Source organism: Eutrema salsugineum, unplaced genomic scaffold (genome assembly GCF_000478725.1).
Source record: "Eutrema salsugineum unplaced genomic scaffold, Eutsalg1_0 scaffold_11, whole genome shotgun sequence".
Lineage (NCBI taxonomy): Eukaryota > Viridiplantae > Streptophyta > Magnoliopsida > Brassicales > Brassicaceae > Eutrema > Eutrema salsugineum.
The window spans coordinates 1-20,159 of record NW_006256901.1 but is presented as its reverse complement, the minus strand read 5'-3'; the positions used below and the strand labels follow the sequence as shown (position 1 = coordinate 20,159).

The 20,159-nt window shown below is 36.4% G+C and overlaps 4 protein-coding genes across 4 annotated transcripts; 2 read left to right on the top strand and 2 right to left on the bottom strand.

The window, feature by feature from the left end:
• Window positions 1-89: 89 nt before the first annotated feature.
• On the top strand, window positions 90-1,757 carry LOC18025811. The gene is made up of 2 exons (XM_006408975.2): window positions 90-474; window positions 1,124-1,757. Exons 1-2 carry the CDS (start codon window positions 369-371, stop codon window positions 1,633-1,635), a joined length of 618 nt encoding a protein of 205 aa, XP_006409038.1. The 5' UTR covers window positions 90-368; the 3' UTR covers window positions 1,636-1,757.
• Window positions 1,758-1,893: 136 nt separating this feature from the next.
• On the top strand, window positions 1,894-4,663 carry LOC18026321 (glutamate-rich WD repeat-containing protein 1). The gene is made up of 12 exons (XM_006408974.2): window positions 1,894-2,003; window positions 2,098-2,252; window positions 2,395-2,473; window positions 2,575-2,757; window positions 2,862-2,960; window positions 3,121-3,289; window positions 3,383-3,486; window positions 3,569-3,708; window positions 3,802-3,874; window positions 3,959-4,074; window positions 4,158-4,275; window positions 4,358-4,663. The coding sequence occupies exons 1-12, from the start codon at window positions 1,959-1,961 to the stop codon at window positions 4,487-4,489; spliced, it is 1,413 nt and encodes a 470-aa protein (XP_006409037.1). The 5' UTR covers window positions 1,894-1,958; the 3' UTR covers window positions 4,490-4,663.
• Window positions 4,664-8,677: 4,014 nt separating this feature from the next.
• LOC18025892 (enhanced ethylene response protein 5) lies at window positions 8,678-11,917 on the bottom strand. The gene is made up of 13 exons (XM_006408973.2): window positions 11,692-11,917; window positions 11,004-11,140; window positions 10,766-10,859; window positions 10,570-10,659; window positions 10,403-10,468; window positions 10,185-10,274; window positions 10,047-10,103; window positions 9,890-9,951; window positions 9,717-9,804; window positions 9,527-9,603; window positions 9,243-9,317; window positions 9,056-9,161; window positions 8,678-8,966 (listed from the first exon to the last, which is right to left on the bottom strand). The coding sequence occupies exons 1-13, from the start codon at window positions 11,857-11,859 to the stop codon at window positions 8,835-8,837; spliced, it is 1,242 nt and encodes a 413-aa protein (XP_006409036.1). The 5' UTR covers window positions 11,860-11,917; the 3' UTR covers window positions 8,678-8,834.
• A 7,608-nt stretch (window positions 11,918-19,525) lies between these two features.
• LOC18026225 (cytidine deaminase 1) lies at window positions 19,526-20,152 on the bottom strand (the record flags this gene model as incomplete). The annotated part of the gene is made up of 1 exon (XM_006408972.2): window positions 19,526-20,152. A coding segment is annotated over one exon (417 nt), but the record flags the coding sequence as incomplete, so codon positions are not given.
• Window positions 20,153-20,159: the final 7 nt, after the last annotated feature.

Sequence of the window (20,159 nt, the reverse complement as noted above, 5' to 3'; positions counted from 1 at the left end):
TTTGACTACACAATAATAATAAATAAAAAAGGCAGTGCTAATCTTATTGTGTTGGGCTATAAGAGTCTCTCGGTGAGTTAGAGACTTTCGAGACCCAATCGCAAACTATACCGTCCAAGATCAGTCAGAGAGACGTCTCGTAGAAGGAGATCAAGGCGAAGAACATTTTTGCTGGAAATAAAAAGGTTAATTGAGACCGGAGAATCAAAATTTGCTTGACGAATAAGGCAAAGAAGCAAAAATCTAACCCCAAATCGTGGGGTTGCATCTGAAACCTACATTTTCATTTTCCGACGATACTATTTCGTGGAGAAGCTGTGCAATACGGAAGATCCAAGTAAGGTTTCGCGATATTTCCATCGAAATCGATGGAACCGTCTTCCTCTGGATCACCCGAACCTCTACAGAAAGCCGTTCCGAGGCTGGCTACAGTCGGATGGCGAACTATGTTGATCTTCAATCTCGGTCTTGCAGGTTAGTGTTCGAGAGGAATCTTTTATTTGTTTTTGGTGGGTTTTATTTTGCGTGCATAATGTGTTTGATGAAATGCCCAGCTGAGAATTTTTTTTCCTATCTTAATCAATGTATCAAGAAACGAGACTATTTCATCAAATATAATGGTAGAAATTTATCAGTCGAACATTTGTGCTTGCTTCGATTCTAAAAGATAGCTGATTATGCCATGGCATTACCAAAATCTGTTCTTAATGAAACTCCAAGAGACTTTGATTCTCTCTGCTCGTTGTTGATGTTCCTAGCAATATGGAATGACATTGAACCTAGACAAATGCAGTTTTTACAGAAATGATTCTCCCTGCTCGGCTTAACAGTTACACATAGATTTTTGTAAACTTCTTGGTTCACGGACATAATTGCATTGCACATCTCATGACTTTGGTATGTTTAAGCATGTTCTTTCTAAAACTACGCTAGGTTTGTATAGCATACTCTCATTAAAGCCATCTCAATCATGTTCTGATTCCTATTGGAAAATATCCTTTGCTGGCAGAACAATAAGCGTGGTCTGAATGAACTGAGAAACGCTCACTTGATTTCTGGCATTATAAGCTTTCAATTATAGTCCACTTCGGTCTTTGCTAATTTTGATCCTTTGTATCTGCAGCTTTTATATTCGCTAAAAAACGAGAAAGGGACATTGATGCGGGCGAGAAGATGGGAGTTAAAAAGGGAACTAAAGGTGTGAAAAAGGGAGTTGCTAACACCGAAGTCGAGAACAAAGCTGCAGAGAACAGCGCATTTGCAGAAACCGATGAGGCCAAGAAACCAGAAACTGCAACAATGCCGGAGAAGGAAGAAGCCAAACCGATCACTAGACCAGACCCTCTGTTTGAATTCACAGATGCAGCTGCCGAGTTGGTGTTTCAAACTGTGACAACTGAGCCTGTAAAAGTAGCAAGGAAACCGATTCCAGAAGACGAGCAAAGAGAGCTCTTCAAGTGGATCTTGGAAGAGAAGAGGAAGATGGAACCAAAAGACAGGAAAGAGAAGAAGAAAATCGATGAAGAGAAAGCTATCTTGAAACAGTTCATTCGCGCCGAGAGGATTCCCAAATTTCTCCCTGATGATTCTGTTGATTCTTCGCTTCGCGATTGGGACAAATTCTTCTCCAAGTAGAGATATATACTACTACAGTGTACTTGGTTTTTTTGTTTGGTACACTGAAAGACCATTGCCTTTTATTTAGTTCTTGATTGTTGTTAACTCTAATCAACGAATAGTAACAAAAGTTTTAACGTGGTAACTTTGGGGTGATTTTTTCACTTTCTGAAAGGTCGAGGAATTTAGAATAATTATGAACAAACAGTGGATATTTATGCAAAAAAAAAAGGAGGAGAATTTATTTCTCTAGGTATAAATTGCTTAAACCCTAACGAAAATGAAGAACCTCTTGTAGCTGAATTCATCATTCGAAAAGTTCGAATCATAACGAGGCAAAAATGGGTCGCAGCGTAAACCCTAAGAAGTCGAAGAGGAAGAACAAGGTTTGAAATTCGAATCCGAATTTGCTCTTGTTTCATTCTAGAATCTGATATTTTCCCAAATTAAACGTGAATTTGGATGTTTTGATTGTGACAGAAGAAGGAAGCTGCGTCTTCTTCCTCGATACCATCGATTCCAACTAGGGTTTGGCAGCCAGGTGTCGATAAGCTCGAAGAGGGTGAAGAACTTCAGTGCGACGCTTCTGTTTATAATTCCCTTCACGGGTTCCATGTTGGTTGGCCATGTTTGAGGTAATTTAAACAATTTTAGCTCAAATCGTTATACTTTAGGGATTGTTCTCACATCTGAATTCATAAAGTTGAGAAATTTACTGTTTTTGAATGATTACAATGTAAGTTTGGTGATTTTTGAAGGTTTCTGTTGTTTGTCCAGTTTTGACATTTTAGGTGATAAGTTGGGTTTGAACCGAACTGAGTTTCCTCACACTTTGTATATGGTGGCTGGGACTCAGGTAACTCCTGTAACTTTATATCTTCAAATGTGTTTTTTTTTTTTTGCTCTCATTAAGTTTCATTGTAATCCTGTGAATGCTTTTCTTTCCCCTTTCGTTAGGCTGAGAAAGCACAATGGAACTCCGTAGGATTATTTAAAATCAGCAACGTATCTGGTAAGAGACGCGATGTAGCGCCCAAGATGCTAGTGAATGGTGATGATGCCATGGAGGATGAGGATGACGAAGATGAGGACAGTGATGAGGAAAACGAAGATGAAGCTTCCACTGTTCCAAATATTCAGGTAATTATTGATTCTTCCTAACTATAATGTTATTCATCTCTGAAGTCGAGAGAGTCCTCAGGGCTAATACTTTGTATCATTTTTTTTTTTTTGTTGATAAACAGGTCCGCAGGGTTGCTCACCATGGATGTGTTAATCGCATTCGTGCAATGCCTCAAAATCCTCATATCTGTGTCTCTTGGGGAGATTCTGGTCATGTACAGGTAAGATAACGACCTTATATTTCAGCAGTTGGGTAATGGGTATTAGTTTAGCATTTGGCATTAAGAAACAAAAACGATCAAGATATATTCTTGTCTACTTACACGGGTTTCTTTATATGTGTCCCATATTAAGTGGTTTGGCTTTTGTATTTCTGGGCAGGTGTGGGACTTGAGCTCTCATCTTAATGCTTTAGCTGAGTCAGAAACAGAAGGTAAAGATGGAACTTCACCGGTTCTTAACCAAGCACCTTTAGTTAACTTTGCTGGCCACAAAGACGAAGGCTATGCTATAGATTGGAGTCCTGCAACCGCTGGAAGACTACTTTCCGGTAAAGTTAACTCAGTAATTTCTACTATACTCTACCAATTACATGCTTTTCAACATAGTCAATGTGTATTTATTTTTTTTCTCCACCGTTTAGGGGACTGCCAGAGTATGATTCATTTGTGGGAGCCAGCTTCTGGTTCATGGACTGTTGATCCTATTCCATTCGCCGGACACAGTGCAAGTGTTGAAGATTTACAAGTAATATATGTCACTTTGTAGCTAAATTGTGTGTCTACTGCTACTTTCTACGTAAGGCTGAACATTCTTTTCTTTGTTCCAGTGGAGTCCAGCTGAAGATAACGTGTTTGCGTCGTGTTCTGTGGATGGGACTATCGCAATTTGGGATGTCCGAGTTGGGAAATCGCCTGCGTTAGTTTTCAAGGCACATAACACAGATGTGAATGTCATCTCATGGAACAGGTTTTTCCGCCACTTTTAATGTGTAACTTGATTCTTTTTGGTTGTGTTGTTACCGACATATGGCTGATTCTTTATTTCTACTCTTTCATGAAGGCTGGCTAGTTGCATGTTGGCCTCAGGGAGTGATGACGGGACATTCTCTATCCGTGATCTAAGACTTATCAAGGTGCGTTGAAGACCATAGCTTTATGATTTCCATATAAATAACTTAACAAGATTCTGATGTGATAGCATTTGAATCTTGAACTAGGGTGGAGAAGCTGTGGTAGCACATTTTGAGTATCATAAGCATGCTATCACGTCGATTGAGTGGAGCGCTCATGAATCCTCGACTCTTGCAGTCTCTTCGGACGATAACCAGCTCACGTGAGTCACAGAGCTTATACATAAAACATCGACAATCCTCATAAAAACTGTGAATCTGTCTAATGGGGTTTGGCTATCTGCAGGATATGGGATTTATCCTTAGAGAAGGATGAGGAAGAGGAAGCAGAATTCAAAGCTCAGACCAAGGAACAAGTCAACACACCTCAAGACTTGCCTCCTCAGCTTCTCTTCGTTCACCAGGTAAACATTTTACTTTAATTTCCTAAGCTCGTGTTTAGTTCAAACAAATTCTGAAAACCTCGCATTTTACCGGGAATTCCAGGGACAAAAGGACTTGAAGGAACTTCACTGGCACAACCAGATTCCAGGGATGATCATCTCAACTGCTGCTGATGGTTTCAACATCTTGATGCCTTACAACATTCAGAACACACTTCCTGATCTCGCTGCCTGAAAAGATTTGAGTCGTTGTCTGAAAACTTTTAGTCTCTTGAGTTTTGTATTGTCCTCTGTTCGTCTATTTGTTTCATTGTGGCAAGTTTCAAGAACTATACTCTTACTCTTTCACAACTTTCAAGGTTCATTGGTTTCAGTTATGAAAAAAAGTCAAAAGTAATTTTGAAAAACATACTCTTCTCCACGAGTATGTATTATTATTGTTCAAAAACTTTTTAAGGTATCACTCAGCTTTTGAATGATATAACAGAAACATTGACAAAGAGTTATGAAACTACTAAAGTGGTCTGCGAATGTCCAATGGATAATATAGCTTGTAAACACTTCTTACATTTTCTCCATGATAACCTGATTGATATTAAGTTGTTCAGTGATATAACTCAAACAGATAAACACCTTTATCAAGAAACTCTGACCTATCAATAGAGCCGTGCCTAGAGTTTTGGGACCCGTAAACGATATTAAAAAAAGATCCCAATTAACTATCATTGTCACAAATTCAATAAAATCAATATGATTCATATAAAATAAATAATAACTTTAATTGTTTTAAATTATATAAAATCAATAATACAAAAATAATTACCATTATCGGTTTTGAATTCACAAAACTACAAAAAATATCTATAATTTAAACTTATTTCAATCTAAAATTCTGAAATATATTTCCTTAAAGTAGATAAATTAACCAATTATTTGAGTTTTTATTTGTAATTAAATTTAAATCACAAATTAAACTAAATCTAATATTAGATGAAAAAAATATATTAGAAAAACTTAACTATTAACAGATACCAATTAAATATGTGGTTATTTTGGTAAGAAGAATAATGAGTTGTAAAGATTTTTAAGAAAGAAAAGGAGAATAAAAATATAATTTTTCTAATTGTTTAAAATTTTATGTGTATTATCTTAATATTTTATTGTATTATTAGATTAAGTTTTAATTAGTTAATTGGACATTTCAATCTATTATATTAAAACAGAAGCACATTTAGTACTTGCTTCCAAACACTCTTAATTTTTTTTAAGTGTTTAAAAATAATTTTAATAATTATTTATATTTAATTTTGAAAATTAGTTATTAATTTAAATATTTTTAGAGTTCCTTAAATATAGGTAATTTAGATTCGATTTGATTTAATTAAAATAATAAATCAGATATTAATTTAGATCTGATTTAAAGATTCTAATTTAAATAATTTCTATACTATTAAACATTTTTATCAAAAATATCTAGAATTTGTTTTTTTTTTTAAATTCACATATGAAAAATAATGGTAATATTTGAAATATAAAATATTTATAATGATGTAAATGATATGATATTTATGTTGTTTATATAATATATTTACGATTATGATTTATTTACAAATTAATAATAAAATAATAAGTAAAATTCAAATGTATAATTTAAAATATTAAAAATATATTTTTTAAAATTCATAGAACTAAAAATATATATAAAAAATCGGGTTAAAAATATTTTGGTAACTAATATCATTAATTTTGAATTATACATGTATATCGAAAATATATTTTTCATACAAAATCAAAACATAAAAAATTAAAAATTATTGCATACACTATAATGTGGTTTTAAAAACCAGTTGTACACTCCCTTCGTTGATTAAATTTTAAAAAACTATAATGCTAATAATATTTTTAATACATTTCAAAATTTTAACAAATATTTATATTATACGGTAATATGAACGGAAAAATTTATAATAGTTTATTTTGAATTAATATTATGAACGGGTTAAAATTATATTTTTATAATCATAATTAATTTTAATACTATAAAAATATATTTAAACACAAAAATCAATATTTTTACTTATTAAAGAATATATTTATAAAAATAATTATATCTAAACTTAAAAACACAAATTATATTACAAAATTCGTTAAATAATAAAAAATATTCTCGTACGGATGCACGGGTTAGAATTTAATTGTTTTTAAAAAAGCGGGCCCATAGGCGAGTGTTTCTTTTTTCTCTGCATAGGCACGGCCCTGCCTATCAAACAGACAACACAGCTACAATCCACAACAAGCCACCTACGCTAACTACAATGCTCGTGCACTAGTCTAACACAAGGCCTTAAAACTCGACGGATTTAGATCAGTACAAATTATGATGTCAACAGAGAGCCATACCGAGCTTCATGTTCTTGAAGAGCGTGTCGGAGAAACCTGAGATTACCCTTTGTCAGAGCTTGCAAAATGACTTATGTACTGGAAAGGTAGAGAAGCTGGATTCATAGAGATCAAATATCACCCGCAGATGCGAAATAAGTTTGAACAAAAGGAAAGTTGTTAGCTCATGGAGGATTATAATTTTGCAAAAGCTCAGCTTTTGGTATGATTCCTACGGAAAGTTTAACGGGTACATGAAGCAAAATTTCCTCTGCTATGCTAACATTCCAGTTGCAAATCTAAGCAATCTCTTTACAAACATAATCGTTCGGTGATCCCTAACATGAATGAAATTCAAAACAAACGATTTGTTGCTCTCATGAAACCCTAGAACACAATCAATGGGCACAAATCCATCGGAGACCAAACACCAAACGTTGGATACCAGTAATGCAAAAACGTGCATACGCCTCACAGATCACAGTCAAATCCAGTACAAGAATAACAGCAAGAACACAATGAGAGCGATACACAAGCAAGGCTGTATTTAACTTGGATGTTTAAATGTCAAACAACATAGCTTCATTCAAACAACAAAGAAAGTCTAGGTTACAAACAATAACAACATAGAATAGCGGCTAGTTTATAAACCATAAAACAAAAACAGCCTTTGCATCAGTTGGTCCGATATGTCTCCAAAACCTGAAAATCCAACAAAATACAACAAAACACAAAATTATGACAAAATACATCAAAACACAAAATCATGTTTTTGATGCCATCTAAGAAAGTGAGAGATAGAGCTAGAAACAGTTAGCATCTTTTAATGGCGCCAGAAGAACCAGCTTGATTTGGTGGCTTTTTCCTTTTTCTCTTTCATCTTCTCTTCTTCCAACTTCATCTTCTATTCTTCCAACTTCATCTTCTATTCTTCCAACTTCATCTTCTCTTCTTCAAACTTCATCTTAATATTTTCTTCAAATTTTTCATTCATCCTCTCTTACAAGATCTCGAGCTCATATTAGTGTTCAGACTTCAGATTATTCATCTTGTCCTCCAGCAGATATACATTAAAGACTTTAAGGTGATACATTATCTCTAATGGAGACGGTGGAAAGGTTAAATTTCACAAACCAGATTACACCACCGTAAAACACAATTCCCACCAAACAAGCCCCACATTCTTGGACATGGGTAGCAACGCATCACTCTAAGCCCCACATTCTTGGAGATGGGTAGCAAAGCATTACTCTGAGTGTGGTTTCTGGTGAAAAATACCCAAGATATCTCATCAATTTAACCCTTAAGATCTAAACATGAGCTACCAAGATACAAAAATAAAATTCCATATTAAGGGTTATATGTGAACAAATATTGTACACTTTTTAAAAAAATATCGGTATTTATATGCCTTTTTGTAATGTTTATAGGTTTTTTACTAAAAAAAAAGTTATCAACCAAGTTTAAAATAATTAGTACCTTAATAAAGAAATTATATTTAAAAAACTTTGCTGAAATTTAATTTCGAAATTAAAACTGATAAATAATTATTTCTGCTCTACAATGTCAATACAATTGAATAAGTTGACTTTGTTATCAATTGAGATACATATAAACTGTTTATAAAATTGAATTAATCAACGAAGTTTTAGTTTGATTTTCTTTTCTCTTTTTCATTTTGGTTTTGAAAATTTTTTATGGAAAGAACATAATCTATTTTTAAAATTTAAGGCATTCAAATTTTTTAAAATCTATTTTTAAAATTTTAGTTTGATTAGACCGGCAGTGTATAAGGTCAATGCTTAGGAGGTTTTAAGTCTGAGGAAATTATTTCCAGGGTTGATCAATTGGAGGCAAAACCCAGTGGTCCTACTTGTTTCTGCTTCATCACCAGACTACTCAGAGGAGATAGAGGAGATATGTTTATATGTTAATCTTTGGATGTTTTATGACCTTATGTTAATTTAATAAAAATTCTCTAATGCTTTTGAATATTTAAGGTATTTGTTCCTTGAAACTATTCGAAATGTGTTTATGAATCGCGTTGTATGTTCTGATTACTTCTCGACCATTCCTTATGTCAAATGAAATCTACCAGACTACTACAAAGAATTTCGGAGTAAAGAATTTCGAAGTAAGGAATTTCTTGATACAACAAGGATAACCCGCAATTTGCAGGGTCAGGATGTGAATGTATATATCTATGAGCCAACAGGCTTTCCGTTTAGTTTAGGGAACGGATCTTGCTTGCTTAGAACCACCACTTTGCTCTTGTGAGCCAAATAACCTTTCACAAGGTTTTTGTATATCAAGATCGTCATTATACATTCCACCTGCAAAAAAATGTTTTCAGAACTAGTGAGTTTACAGAATTCATTCTAGTAATTAACAGCGATGAGTGGAATGACAACATAGAAGAAACCTCGTCAAGATCCATGTCTATTTCTAGCCATCTAAGTGCTTTGGCAATCACTTCAAGCTTCAGCTGGTGAGCTCTCGCTGGATCACTCAGCTTCTGGATGATATAACTGAAACATCGATGAAGAGTTGATGAAACTAAAGTAATCTGCGAATGTTCAATGGATATATAGATTGTAAATACTTCTTACATTTTCTTCATGAGTCTCTGGTAGACTTGGAGCTCCAGCTTTTCCAAGACAAGATACACACCGGACCTCAAGAACCTGATTGATATTAAGTTGTTCAGTGATATAACTCAAAACAGATAAACTCCTTTATCAAGAAATATTGTTAAGACCCATCAAACAGACATCACAGCTACAATCCACTACAAGCCACCTACGCTAATTACAATGCTCATGCACTAGTTTAACAAAAGGCCTTCAAATTCGGATGTAGAAAAGTACAGTAAGATGTCAATAGAGAGACATACCGATCTTCATGTTCTTGGAGAGCGTGTCGGAGAAGCCTGAGATCACCCTTTCTCAGAGCTTGCACAATGTTTATGTACTGGACAACGTCGAGAAGTTGGATTAATAGAGATAAACTATTACCCGCAGATGCGAAATAAGTTTTGACGTAGAATTGAGGAGAATATTCGAAAACAAAAGGAAAGTTGTTACCTCATGAAGATTATATTTTTGCAAGAGCTCATCTTTTGGTATGATTCCTATCGAAAGTTTTACAGGTATCAAATACTTCAATATCATCCTGATCCACATATGCCCCATAAGCTCATTCAGCAACGCAGTGAGTAAGTTAATCACAGTGTAAAGTTAGTAAACCACAATTATACCTGATATTCCGTTGTTTCTTGGGGTTGCAATACTGTAAGGCATATGATAGCTTTGTATCAGCCTGCAAGAACGAAAATAGAACATGTCTCTATCATTATTTCGATAAATACTACAAAATGAACGTTGATTGAACCAGAAAATCTATTAGCGACTCACAGCAGGAAAATTCTCGTTGAAGACTTCTAATCTTCCGGTATAATACATGTATGTAACCTGCGGTGTTTGTGAAGGAAAAAAAAACATAAGATTCACATAAGCAAATCAGGAGGCCAGTTGCAGAGAATTGCACTAGACCTTGTCTCTTTTTGGAAATTCCTCAAAGTCAAATATCCGGGCAGTCTCAATACTTCTTATCACACTTCGACAAAGATTGACAGTTCCAAGCTGAAATACATAAATTAGGGACATGTTTAGTACTCCAATCAATGGTTGATCATACATCAAATAATAATATAGTGCATGTTCACCACTTCAAATCATGAATATCAAACTATCAAAAGAAAGCAATTCACCTTGAAGTACGTCTTGAACAATTGGCAAGTCACATATAATGCTCCGACTCGTTTTGGACCTTTACCCTACAGTTTAAAACTAAATAAGGAGCCAAAAAATAAACTCAACACAGAAGAAAAATTACCAGAGATAATATTCCTGAAGATAGATAGACAAGGCAGCTTACAGCAAGAACTCCAAAAACTTTCATGAGAAGAGATCCAGCCGCTTTCAATTTCTCAGGCGATTTTCCGTTAGAGGTCAATTCTTTATCAGCCTGCGTTTCCATTGCGAACCAATCATGTTCTCAGAACTCAACACTCGGAGATATGAAACTAAACAAATCTGAGATTTTGGATGAGTGATATAAACGTGAAGACTACCTTTTCAGCAAGAATTCGAACTTCATAACAAACTACATACAGAGCTTCCAATGCCCAAGCAGATTCCCAATTACGAAACTCCTGAACAAAAGCGCTGCACACATATCGAATCCACCAAATCTCAGACATTGTGAACACACACACCCAAAAACAAAAAAAAGCCTGTCTATTGTACAACAGGTAAGAACCTGAAACCAAATTACACATCAATGGAGCAGAGTTGAACAAGAAACTTTACTTGGCAAATTTCTCGAACGCAAGGTATGCTTCGACTAGATTCCCAACCCGGTAACTTTGCAGAGAACGAAACAAATGAGTTAGAATCTCGCCGTATTCAGAGAATTTATCAGATTGTCTTATCAAACTGCTAGCATCCTGCATCATTCAAAGAGTAAAATTCACTGGATTGAGTATTTTGAAGCTCTCCATCATAAGAATTTAGCTAACTTGTCAAAATACATTCTCAGACCTAATCTAAAAATCATATTCATTAAACTCAAGCATAGACAGAAAGTGTTACCTACAACAACTTTCTCAACAGTTTAAAGCCCTAATTTCAAAATTCACTCATTGGTAAGGAGGAGGACCCAATTGGAACACCATACTGTAAATATCCTCGACTACAATGAACCTAAAAGCCACAAAGTTTACCAATACAAAGACCATGCTTCTCTCGCAGGAACATACTGCTACTGTTTAGAGCCCTAAATTCAAAATTAACACACATTGGTGAAGCAGTGGGACCGAATTAGAACATATCGGAAGCATTCTGGATTAAAACTGAACCTAAAAGCCACAAACTTTTACCAACAAAAAGGATCATGCCTCCACTACAAAAACATACTCTACTGATTCAAAGCTCCTAATTTACGACATGGGTCTGAATCAAACAGAAAAATTTCATCAATTCAGAGAATTATATGCACCTGGAAGACGTTGAGTGCGTCGGCGAGTGAGAGATGAGATGCAGAATTGGAAGAGAAGGATAGCAGACGACAAAGTGTCGACGAGTCTTGGAGCGAAACGGCGTCGCAGAAGCGGTTTAGAAACTCTGTGATTCGTCGATGAGCTTCACCCATACTAACGTACGCCATTGTCAATTTCTTTCTTCTTCTTCTCTGTGTTGTCTTCCTTATTCCAGAGATTAACGAAACCAAACTCTCTGGATTCTTTGTTTACAAGAGAACAAACAGAAAAATGGAAATTACCAAAACGACGACGTATAAGTATAAACATGTGGAAAACATAGGACCGTCCGATTGTATCTGATGAATAGATAAACGGAAAGTTTGAAATCGTAATGGGCCTAATCCAAATAAATGACCTTTCTAATTAGGCCAATCAAAGGCCCATTTTCTGATAATAAACATGTTTGAAAATTTATCCGTCAGGACTATGAATTGCAGCGATATATTCTTAGATACGTGATCGGTGATACTACACTACGGTTTCACACTTTCACGAGGAACGGTTTTAGTGGACTGCGCATAATATTCTCCAAATGTGATCCCAAGAAAACAGATGCAGCATACTTATCTTCATTTATCAGTTATCACATACTAAGGTATTTATGTGTTTGCTATGTATTTAGTGTTTAGAATTTGGTGCATTTTTCCTTGATTTTCTCTTTCATCTTCTCTTCTTCCAACTTCATCTTTTTTTTTTTGGTAAAATGTAAAGATTATATTACCAATTTTCAGTTTTTGACAAAAATTATAAGGAAACAAAGAAAACAGATTAAACAAAAACTACGAAACAACGACAAATAAGCGGGAAACCACAACAAAAGACTAAGAAAAACGGCTTGAGAGATTAAAAAAATTAAAACCAAACAATACCAAACGAGAACGTAGCAATCACACGCCGAAACGCGGACCATTCCATTTTGCCATAGCTCCGAAGAACTAGAATTCTCATCTTAGTTGCCACGAGCATCAACCCGAGGCCAACTCTCAAACCTCATAAGGGGACACCTACAGCTTCTCCGAGAACTAATGGAATTTCCGATTTCCGCAACGGACAAGCTTGCAACCGGCGACAAGGGAGGCCGAGCAGGCAGTTGGAGCGTCACCTCGGACCGCCATTCCTGCAAAAACGAATCTCCGCAGAAACCAGCTCCCACAGCTACAAGCAAGCCGCAACAACAAACCGGCGCCTCAACAATCACGTCCAACATTGCTCCACCGTCAACACCAGACCACATCCGGAGCCAACACGAACCGAGTTCTCAGACACTAACGCGGGCCTACTACTCATTAGTCGGAAACACGCACCTTTGGGTATCCCGTGCCACGCCGATGTCGAAGACGGCGACGAAGCAAAAACCGTCAAAGCCGATCAAAGCTACCGCCGAGCCACCCGTCTAAAGGCACCGCTGAGACAAACCGCTGGTGGAGCCGCACCCGCCGGAAAGACGGGAGCCACCACTCCGAAGCTTGCCACCAGAAACAAGCCGACCTAGACACCAAAAAAACAGAGGCTAAACCCGTCCTCAAGGTTCAGAACACCATCGCCGGAGCCAAGGAGACCAGATCTGCAAATGCTACTTCGCCTCCGCGTCGGAAAGACCGAAGCTTGAGAGAGACCATAATCAGGGAGAGAGAGGAAAGAAACTACCACCCAAACACTGAGAAGGACAGAGCGCACGTCGCCGGAGGAGACCCTCAAAAGAAATCCGAGCAGCCGTCCAGAAAATTGCCGGAGAGCGAAGGAAGAAGCAGCGAGTACTTCTCGAGGCAGACAGAAAAGAGGCACGACCCAAGGACGATACCATCCTCCACCGCGACCCTAGCGACGCCGCTAAGGTCCCGCCGCCGTCGAAGAAGATATAATCGCCGGAAAAGCTTCATCACGACGCCACACCCGAACCGACGGCCACCAAGCTTAACTACACATTAAATGAAAGAGGGGAGCGAGGAGGTCCCTCTAGCCCTGGGCATAAAACCCGCACCCGAAAAATTAATCCGAAACCGACCCGAAAATTCGGATTCGGATCGGGTTCGGGTTGAGCAAAAAAACCGAATGGTTATTGATGCTGAATTACTTCGGTTTATCGATTTGATTCGGATTAATTGATGATAACCAAATTAAACTCGACAACCCGACATAAAACAAAACCTGTTTTTTCATTTAGAGCGTCTCCTCTTCTCTTCTTTCACGACAACTTTCCCCAATCTCAAAGTCGATTTAGGGCAAAAAATCCTCAAAAATCAACCTGGATTCATCTAATTTCAAAAACCCTTTCTCTCCAATCTCTGAGTCATCGAGAATTCGATCTCAGGTAAGAACTCTATTCCTTTTTTTTGTCGATTTTACTTGTAAACAGGTTGTCGATTTCATATTTGTTTTTCGATTTAGGGTTTTTTCTGATTTATATTTCGTTTTTCATAGCTTTTATTTTCGATTTTGGTTGTTTATAGCTTCGATTTGGATGTTAGATGTAGGGAGAGTTTATAGTTTTGATTTTGGGTTTAGATTTCTCTCCATCTCTTTGGAATTTCTCTATAATATTTTGGGTTTAGCTTCGACATGGTTTAGATTTCTCTCCATCTCTTTCTTCTTATTTAAGATTCTTGTGAAGCTAAAAAACCATGTCGCTGTCTTGTATTCTTCATACACTTTGATCAAAGCATTGCTGTAGTTAAGTCACACGATTTGTTTGCAAAGTTATCTTGAACTCTTGTGTCTCACCTAAACTCTGCTTTGTATTTGTAGATGGATTCATCATCAGAACCAACCCCTACGAACACAGATGCAGCAAACACTCACGTTCCTTATGAAGATCTTGATGATGATGATATTGAAACACCTGCGAGTCGAGGAAAAAGAAAACAAACCGGTGAAGGCTCTGCTTCTCAGCAACCAAAGCAGATGAAGCTTCTTGATCCAAGGTCTGATGTGTGGAAGCATTACACGAGGACCAAAGAAGACAGAGACAGGTGCATATGCAACTACTGTCGGCGGTTGTATAGGTGTCCAACAACATCAGGGACCAAAAATTTGAGGAACCATCTTGGAATATGCAAGCATTTCCTCGCATGGAGAGAGGGTCAACAACAAAGCAATGGCAAGACTCAGAGTGTACTGAATCAGGGTGGTGGCCTGGGTGTAGCAAAAGTGTCCGAGAAAGTTTTTAGGGAAGCAACAGATGAGATGATTGTTCTTGCGGAGCTGCCACTTAGCTTTGTGGATAGCATAGCTTGGAAGCATTTCTGCGATAAATGCAGGCTCTACGACCCTCACTCTCGGAGGACTGCTACCAGAAACATTTGCGGGATGTATGTGGCTAAGAAAAAAGCATTGAGGGATGTCATTAGAGCCAACAAGCATCGTGTGTCTCTAACAACTGACATATAGGTTGCTCAGCCTACAGGTATGGATGTCTGGTTTCTTTTCTTTTAGTGTTCGTTTAGGATTTTTACCACTATATTTATATGTTTGTATTTTATTTGTTAACTCTGGTTTCTTTATTTTTTTCTTTATTTAACAGGGGCTAGTTATATGGTGATCACTATTCACTTTGTGGACATGTTTTGGAGGCTAAAGAAGTACATCATCGGCTTTAAACATGTCACTGATCACAAAGGTAAGACTATATCAACTGTTCTCTTGGACTGTCTTGCTGAATGGGGAATAGATAAGGTGTTTAGCATCACTGTTGACAATGCAACAGCGAACGGTTCTGCTATAAGTAGATTTCATAGGGAATTTGGGTTAAGAAATCTGGAAGCATTTGTGCTCGGTGGTGATTATTTCCACGTAAGGTGTTGTGCTCATATCATTAATTTTATTGTGCAAGATGGTTTGAAAAAATAGAGTCAAGTGTTAATGCAATTCGCAATGCTATCTGTTATGTTAGATCAAAAACAACTAGGCAGAGTTCATTTGAACTAAGAGTAGACTCTGGAAAGCTGAAAAGGGGTAGTTTGCCATTGGATGTTAAAACAAGGTGGAATTCTACTTACATAATGTTGCATAAGGCGTCGAAGTACAGACATAGAGGATAAGCTGTATCTTGATCATTTTACTGAGTTAGAAGATGGGAAAGTAATAGTTGGACCTCCTTCTGTAATTGACTGGGATAATGTTGAGAGGTTGAACCGTTTTTTAGTCGTCTTCTATGAGTCTACTCTTCAGGTATCAGCTTCAACCACTCTGAACTCTTACAAATGCTATGGGGAAATAGTCACCATCGAGAAAACCTTGATGAACCTTACCACAAGTGCAGACGCAGAAATAAGAACAAAGGCTGACGCAATGCTGCTCAAGTTCGACAAGTATTGGGATGGGATGAATGGTTTAAACAAAATGCTAATCATAGCATCAGTATTGGATCCTAGAAAAAAAATGGATTTAGCTAACATGTGTTTTGCGAGGCTATATGGTGAGAACAGCAAAGACGCACAAGAACTCAATGCCTCAGTCCTAGTGGTTCTGCGAGCACTATTTGATGAGTACTCCTCTAGATTCTCTTCAACTCCAAACTCGCAGTCCTCACAGTCTAACCAGGCACAATCATCAGAGCATTCACAAGGTTTAAGAGAGGAAGTGATAGATGATGATTTGGGATTGGGATATGAGAGGATGGATTCTATCTACAAAGCAAAGGTTGCAGAAACAAGAGTCAATGATACAAGGGACGAGTTAGATAAATATCTTAAGGAGGGTGTTGAGGTCGCGAACACATTACCTGGTGTTGAGTATGACGTGCTTGACTGGTGGAGAACAAACTGTTCCAGGTTTCCTATACTTTCCCAAATGGCAAAGGATGTTTTGGCAATGCAGGTCTCCTCTGTGGCATCTGAGAGTGCTTTTAGCACTTGTGGACGCATCATAACTCCAGCTCGAAGCTGTCTTACTCATTATATGGTGGAGGTGCTGATGTGTACGGAGCAATGGATGAAGGAGGAAATTCGGTGTAAAAGTGAAAGTGGCTTGGTTACAGTGGAGCAAATCGCTTCTGAATATGAATTTTTGGACAACCTTATGAGAGGTATGTTATGGTTTTGGCTTGTTTATTTATATTTTTATATCATTTCACTTGTTCTAACTTCAACTTCTCTTAATTCTTTGTTTAGAGTTTGATGATCCAATAAGTGTGGAAGATTGAATCTCACCCTATTAATGACTTCAACAATCGACAATGGGTAAGTAGTATCAAAATATTGAATTTGGTTTTGTTTTGTTATATCATTTGTATTGGTTTCTAATTTTATTTAGAGATCGGTTTTGTCGTTTCAGATGCATATTTGATTTGCTATGAAGTTCACACTTTTTGGAGGCTGGAGTTATGCACTATCTTAGTTCCTGCTTATTCTCTTTGTCATTTTGACCTTTTAGTATGAACTAAGATGGTTTGGACTTTGATGGTTTGGATTTTTATTTTTAAACTAAGTATGAACTAAGATGGTTTGGAGTTTGATCTTTTAGTATGAACTAAGATGGTTGGAGTTTGAATATTGTGAGGCATTGTTACGTTTGATCCATTTTTTGCTATTTTTGTTTAGTTTTATTTGTTATTGCAATTTCGGTTTTTGTAGAATTTTTTCGGGTTTTCGGGTTTTTCGGATTTAACTAACCCGATTTATCCGATTTCAAATTGTTTCGGTTTATTTCGGTTTTTATTTGCTAAATCCGATCCGATCCGATCCGAACCGAATTTTCTGAAATAACCGAATGGTTTATAAAGTTCAAATCCGAAAATCCGATTACCCGGAAAACCCGATCCAAACCCGATCGGGTATCCGAATGCCCAGGGCTAGGTCCCTCCTCCGGCGACGGTGTGCCACCACGCGCGCCGGAGAAGGAGATCGGAGCAGATGAAGGCATCGACAAGAAGAAATAATTTCAGATCTAAAACTTTCGGGAGAGAAAAGGAGGAGAGAGAATCCCTCTTTTTCCTTCCAACTTCATCTTCTCTTCTTCAAACTTCAACTTCACCTTTTCTTTAAATTTATGATTCTTCTCTTCCAAGATCTCAAGCTCATTTTGGTGTTCAGACTCTAGGTTATTGGTCAACTGGAGACTTTAGCTGAGACACTATCTCTGTTGGAGATTGTGTGTAAGGGTCAAATTTCACAAATCAGATTTCACCAACAAAGCCCACATTATTGGAAATAGATAGCTAAGCATCATTAAGAATGTATGTTTTTTTGTAGGAAAACTCACAATCTCTGTAAAAAAAAATATCTCATCAATTTAGCCCTTAAGATCTAATCATGAGCTAGCAAAATACAATAATAAAATTTCATATTAAAGGTTATATATGAACAAATATTGTACATTTTTTAAAAGATATCGACATTTATATATCTTTTTGTAATGTTCATAGGTTTTTTTGCTAAAAAAAGTTATTAATTTAGTTTAAAATAATTAGTAATTTATTAGGGAAATTATATTTTAAAATTTTGTTAAAATTTTATTTCGAAATTGAAACTGATAAAAAATTATTTGTGGTCTACAATGTCAAAAACAATTGAATAAGTTGACTTTGTTATCAATTCATATTTAATAAAAGATTTTGTAGAAAAACAATTCCAACATTCACAACAGGCAACATTCAAGGCAACATTCAATGATACGTTATGCGTTAGTTGAAAGTACTCACTCTCCCCCAACTCCCAACATTAGCAACATTGAGATTGTTAACCTCCCATTCTGACTTTCCTTCCCCTTTCCTTGATTGAAGATTATTTCATCACAAAGTCTGACCATAAAAGATTTTGTAGAAAAATATGCAAGAAACTGTTTATAAAATTGGGTTTTAGTTTAATTTCTTTAATTTTTTTATTTTGGTTTTTTAAAAAATTATGAAAAAAACACCATCTAATTTTTTTAAAAAAAAAGACGAGAAACTTTGATGTTAATTTATACTTTCTTGTCTTTAAAGCAAATATACATCTTCTCAAAACTCTTCCTTACGAATCTTCCTTATGAGACAAAGAAATTTATAATAATAAAAAAAGCTTATAAATAGTAACAGGTACAATCGATCTTTACTCGTATTCCTTGCTTTTTGGAAGTGTTTTCATCTCAAATAATCTACAATGCTTATGCTTAGATTCATCACTCAAACTATGACTACATGAATTGCTTATGGGACCATCTTATATTCTCTTATGTCATACTTAGCAAGTGGATTTGTCCAAACAAAATTTTAAAGAGAACGTTGCAGCTGTATCTGCAGCTAATATCCTAACTAACTAAAACGTTGCAGCTATATCTGCAAATCCTTAAACTGAATGTTTACAAATACAACCAAATAATCTCGTAGCTGTTTAGACTCTTATTAAAATACTCAAATTGAGAGAAGTCATCTCAGGATTAGCTTTTATGTCGTAATGCTAAAAGTTGAAAATAACAACAGATTAGGAGGTTTTTAGGGTTCATACGAATGTATACTCATTTCTTTTTACGGAAATATTCCATTATGAACATTAGCTAATCTAAAATTCGTAGATTTATTGTTAACCACTCGTCTCATAGTAGGAGTTGCTTGTGGACCATCTTCACTATATTCTCTGCTTTCGTACTTTGCAGATGGAAATTTATTCCAATAAAATTTAAGTGTAATGGTGATCAATCAATATGTACATTTTAGCCTTTTGCAATGTGTAATTAAACCTTCACAAATGACAAATTTTTTTTCTTCAGAGATTCAAATAAGTCTGTATCTTATCGTTCATTAGTAGACAGCTCTTACTAATTACACAACAATTTACACTGTAAAAACATAATTATTGTATTAATTTATTATCCATATTACAAATACCAAAGAAGAAGAAGAAGAAAAAGAGTTTTCTCATTCTCTTACTATGTGTTTATCATTTATTCAGAGGCATCACTTTCAACTTCTTCCAAGTTTCAATAATTACTATTTTTTTTTAATTGGGGCAACCAAATAATTACGAATTAAAAAGTCCAATTTAATATTCGCTGAATTGTTCCTTATTGTTTGGATAATTTGATAAGTCAGCGGCAATGAAAGATATTGAAATCGCATTTCGGCGATATGGTCTGTAGAAGCAACCTCGCCGTATTCTCTTGCCGCACCACCGCGTCTTCTTTCTCCACAAGCACAGCTCCGATGATTCTCTCGTAACCTCCTCCGCCTCCGTTGGCCACGTAATCCACCATCGCCGCCTGTACTGGCCCCAAACTAGGGTTAAATGCCGCCGATTCCATGTACCATCCTCTGTACACTTTCCCGTCGCAATCCACCAGCGAAACTCCCGATGGACACAAACTGTACGGCGCGTACGATCTATTCGCCGCCGCTAGAGCCGTGCGCTTTAATTCGTCGGAGGAATCTGTGTTCCCGTTGGAGATCGAATCGAGATCCGGGATCGTGAGTTTGTTATCGTGATGATCAAGGATCAGAGGAAGTCTCTCGATC

What these genes read in the sequence shown, in the direction of transcription:
- LOC18025811 (XM_006408975.2), top strand. Translation starts at nt 369, where the DNA reads ATGGAACCGTCTTCCTCTGGATCACCCGAACCTCTACAGAAAGCCGTT. An exon ending in CTTCAATCTCGGTCTTGCAG is followed by an intron (nt 475 to 1,123) that starts GTTAGTGTTCGA and finishes TTGTATCTGCAG; the next exon opens with CTTTTATATTCGCTAAAAAA.
- LOC18026321 (XM_006408974.2), top strand. Translation starts at nt 1,959, where the DNA reads ATGGGTCGCAGCGTAAACCCTAAGAAGTCGAAGAGGAAGAACAAG. An exon ending in AGTCGAAGAGGAAGAACAAG is followed by an intron (nt 2,004 to 2,097) that starts GTTTGAAATTCG and finishes TGATTGTGACAG; the next exon opens with AAGAAGGAAGCTGCGTCTTC. An exon ending in CAAGTGTTGAAGATTTACAA is followed by an intron (nt 3,487 to 3,568) that starts GTAATATATGTC and finishes TCTTTGTTCCAG; the next exon opens with TGGAGTCCAGCTGAAGATAA.
- LOC18025892 (XM_006408973.2), bottom strand. Translation starts at nt 11,859, where the DNA reads ATGGCGTACGTTAGTATGGGTGAAGCTCATCGACGAATCACAGAGTTT. An exon ending in ACGCACTCAACGTCTTCCAG is followed by an intron (nt 11,141 to 11,691) that starts GTGCATATAATT and finishes TGAATGATGCAG; the next exon opens with GATGCTAGCAGTTTGATAAG. An exon ending in AAGAAACAACGGAATATCAG is followed by an intron (nt 9,805 to 9,889) that starts GTATAATTGTGG and finishes TATGTGGATCAG; the next exon opens with GATGATATTGAAGTATTTGA.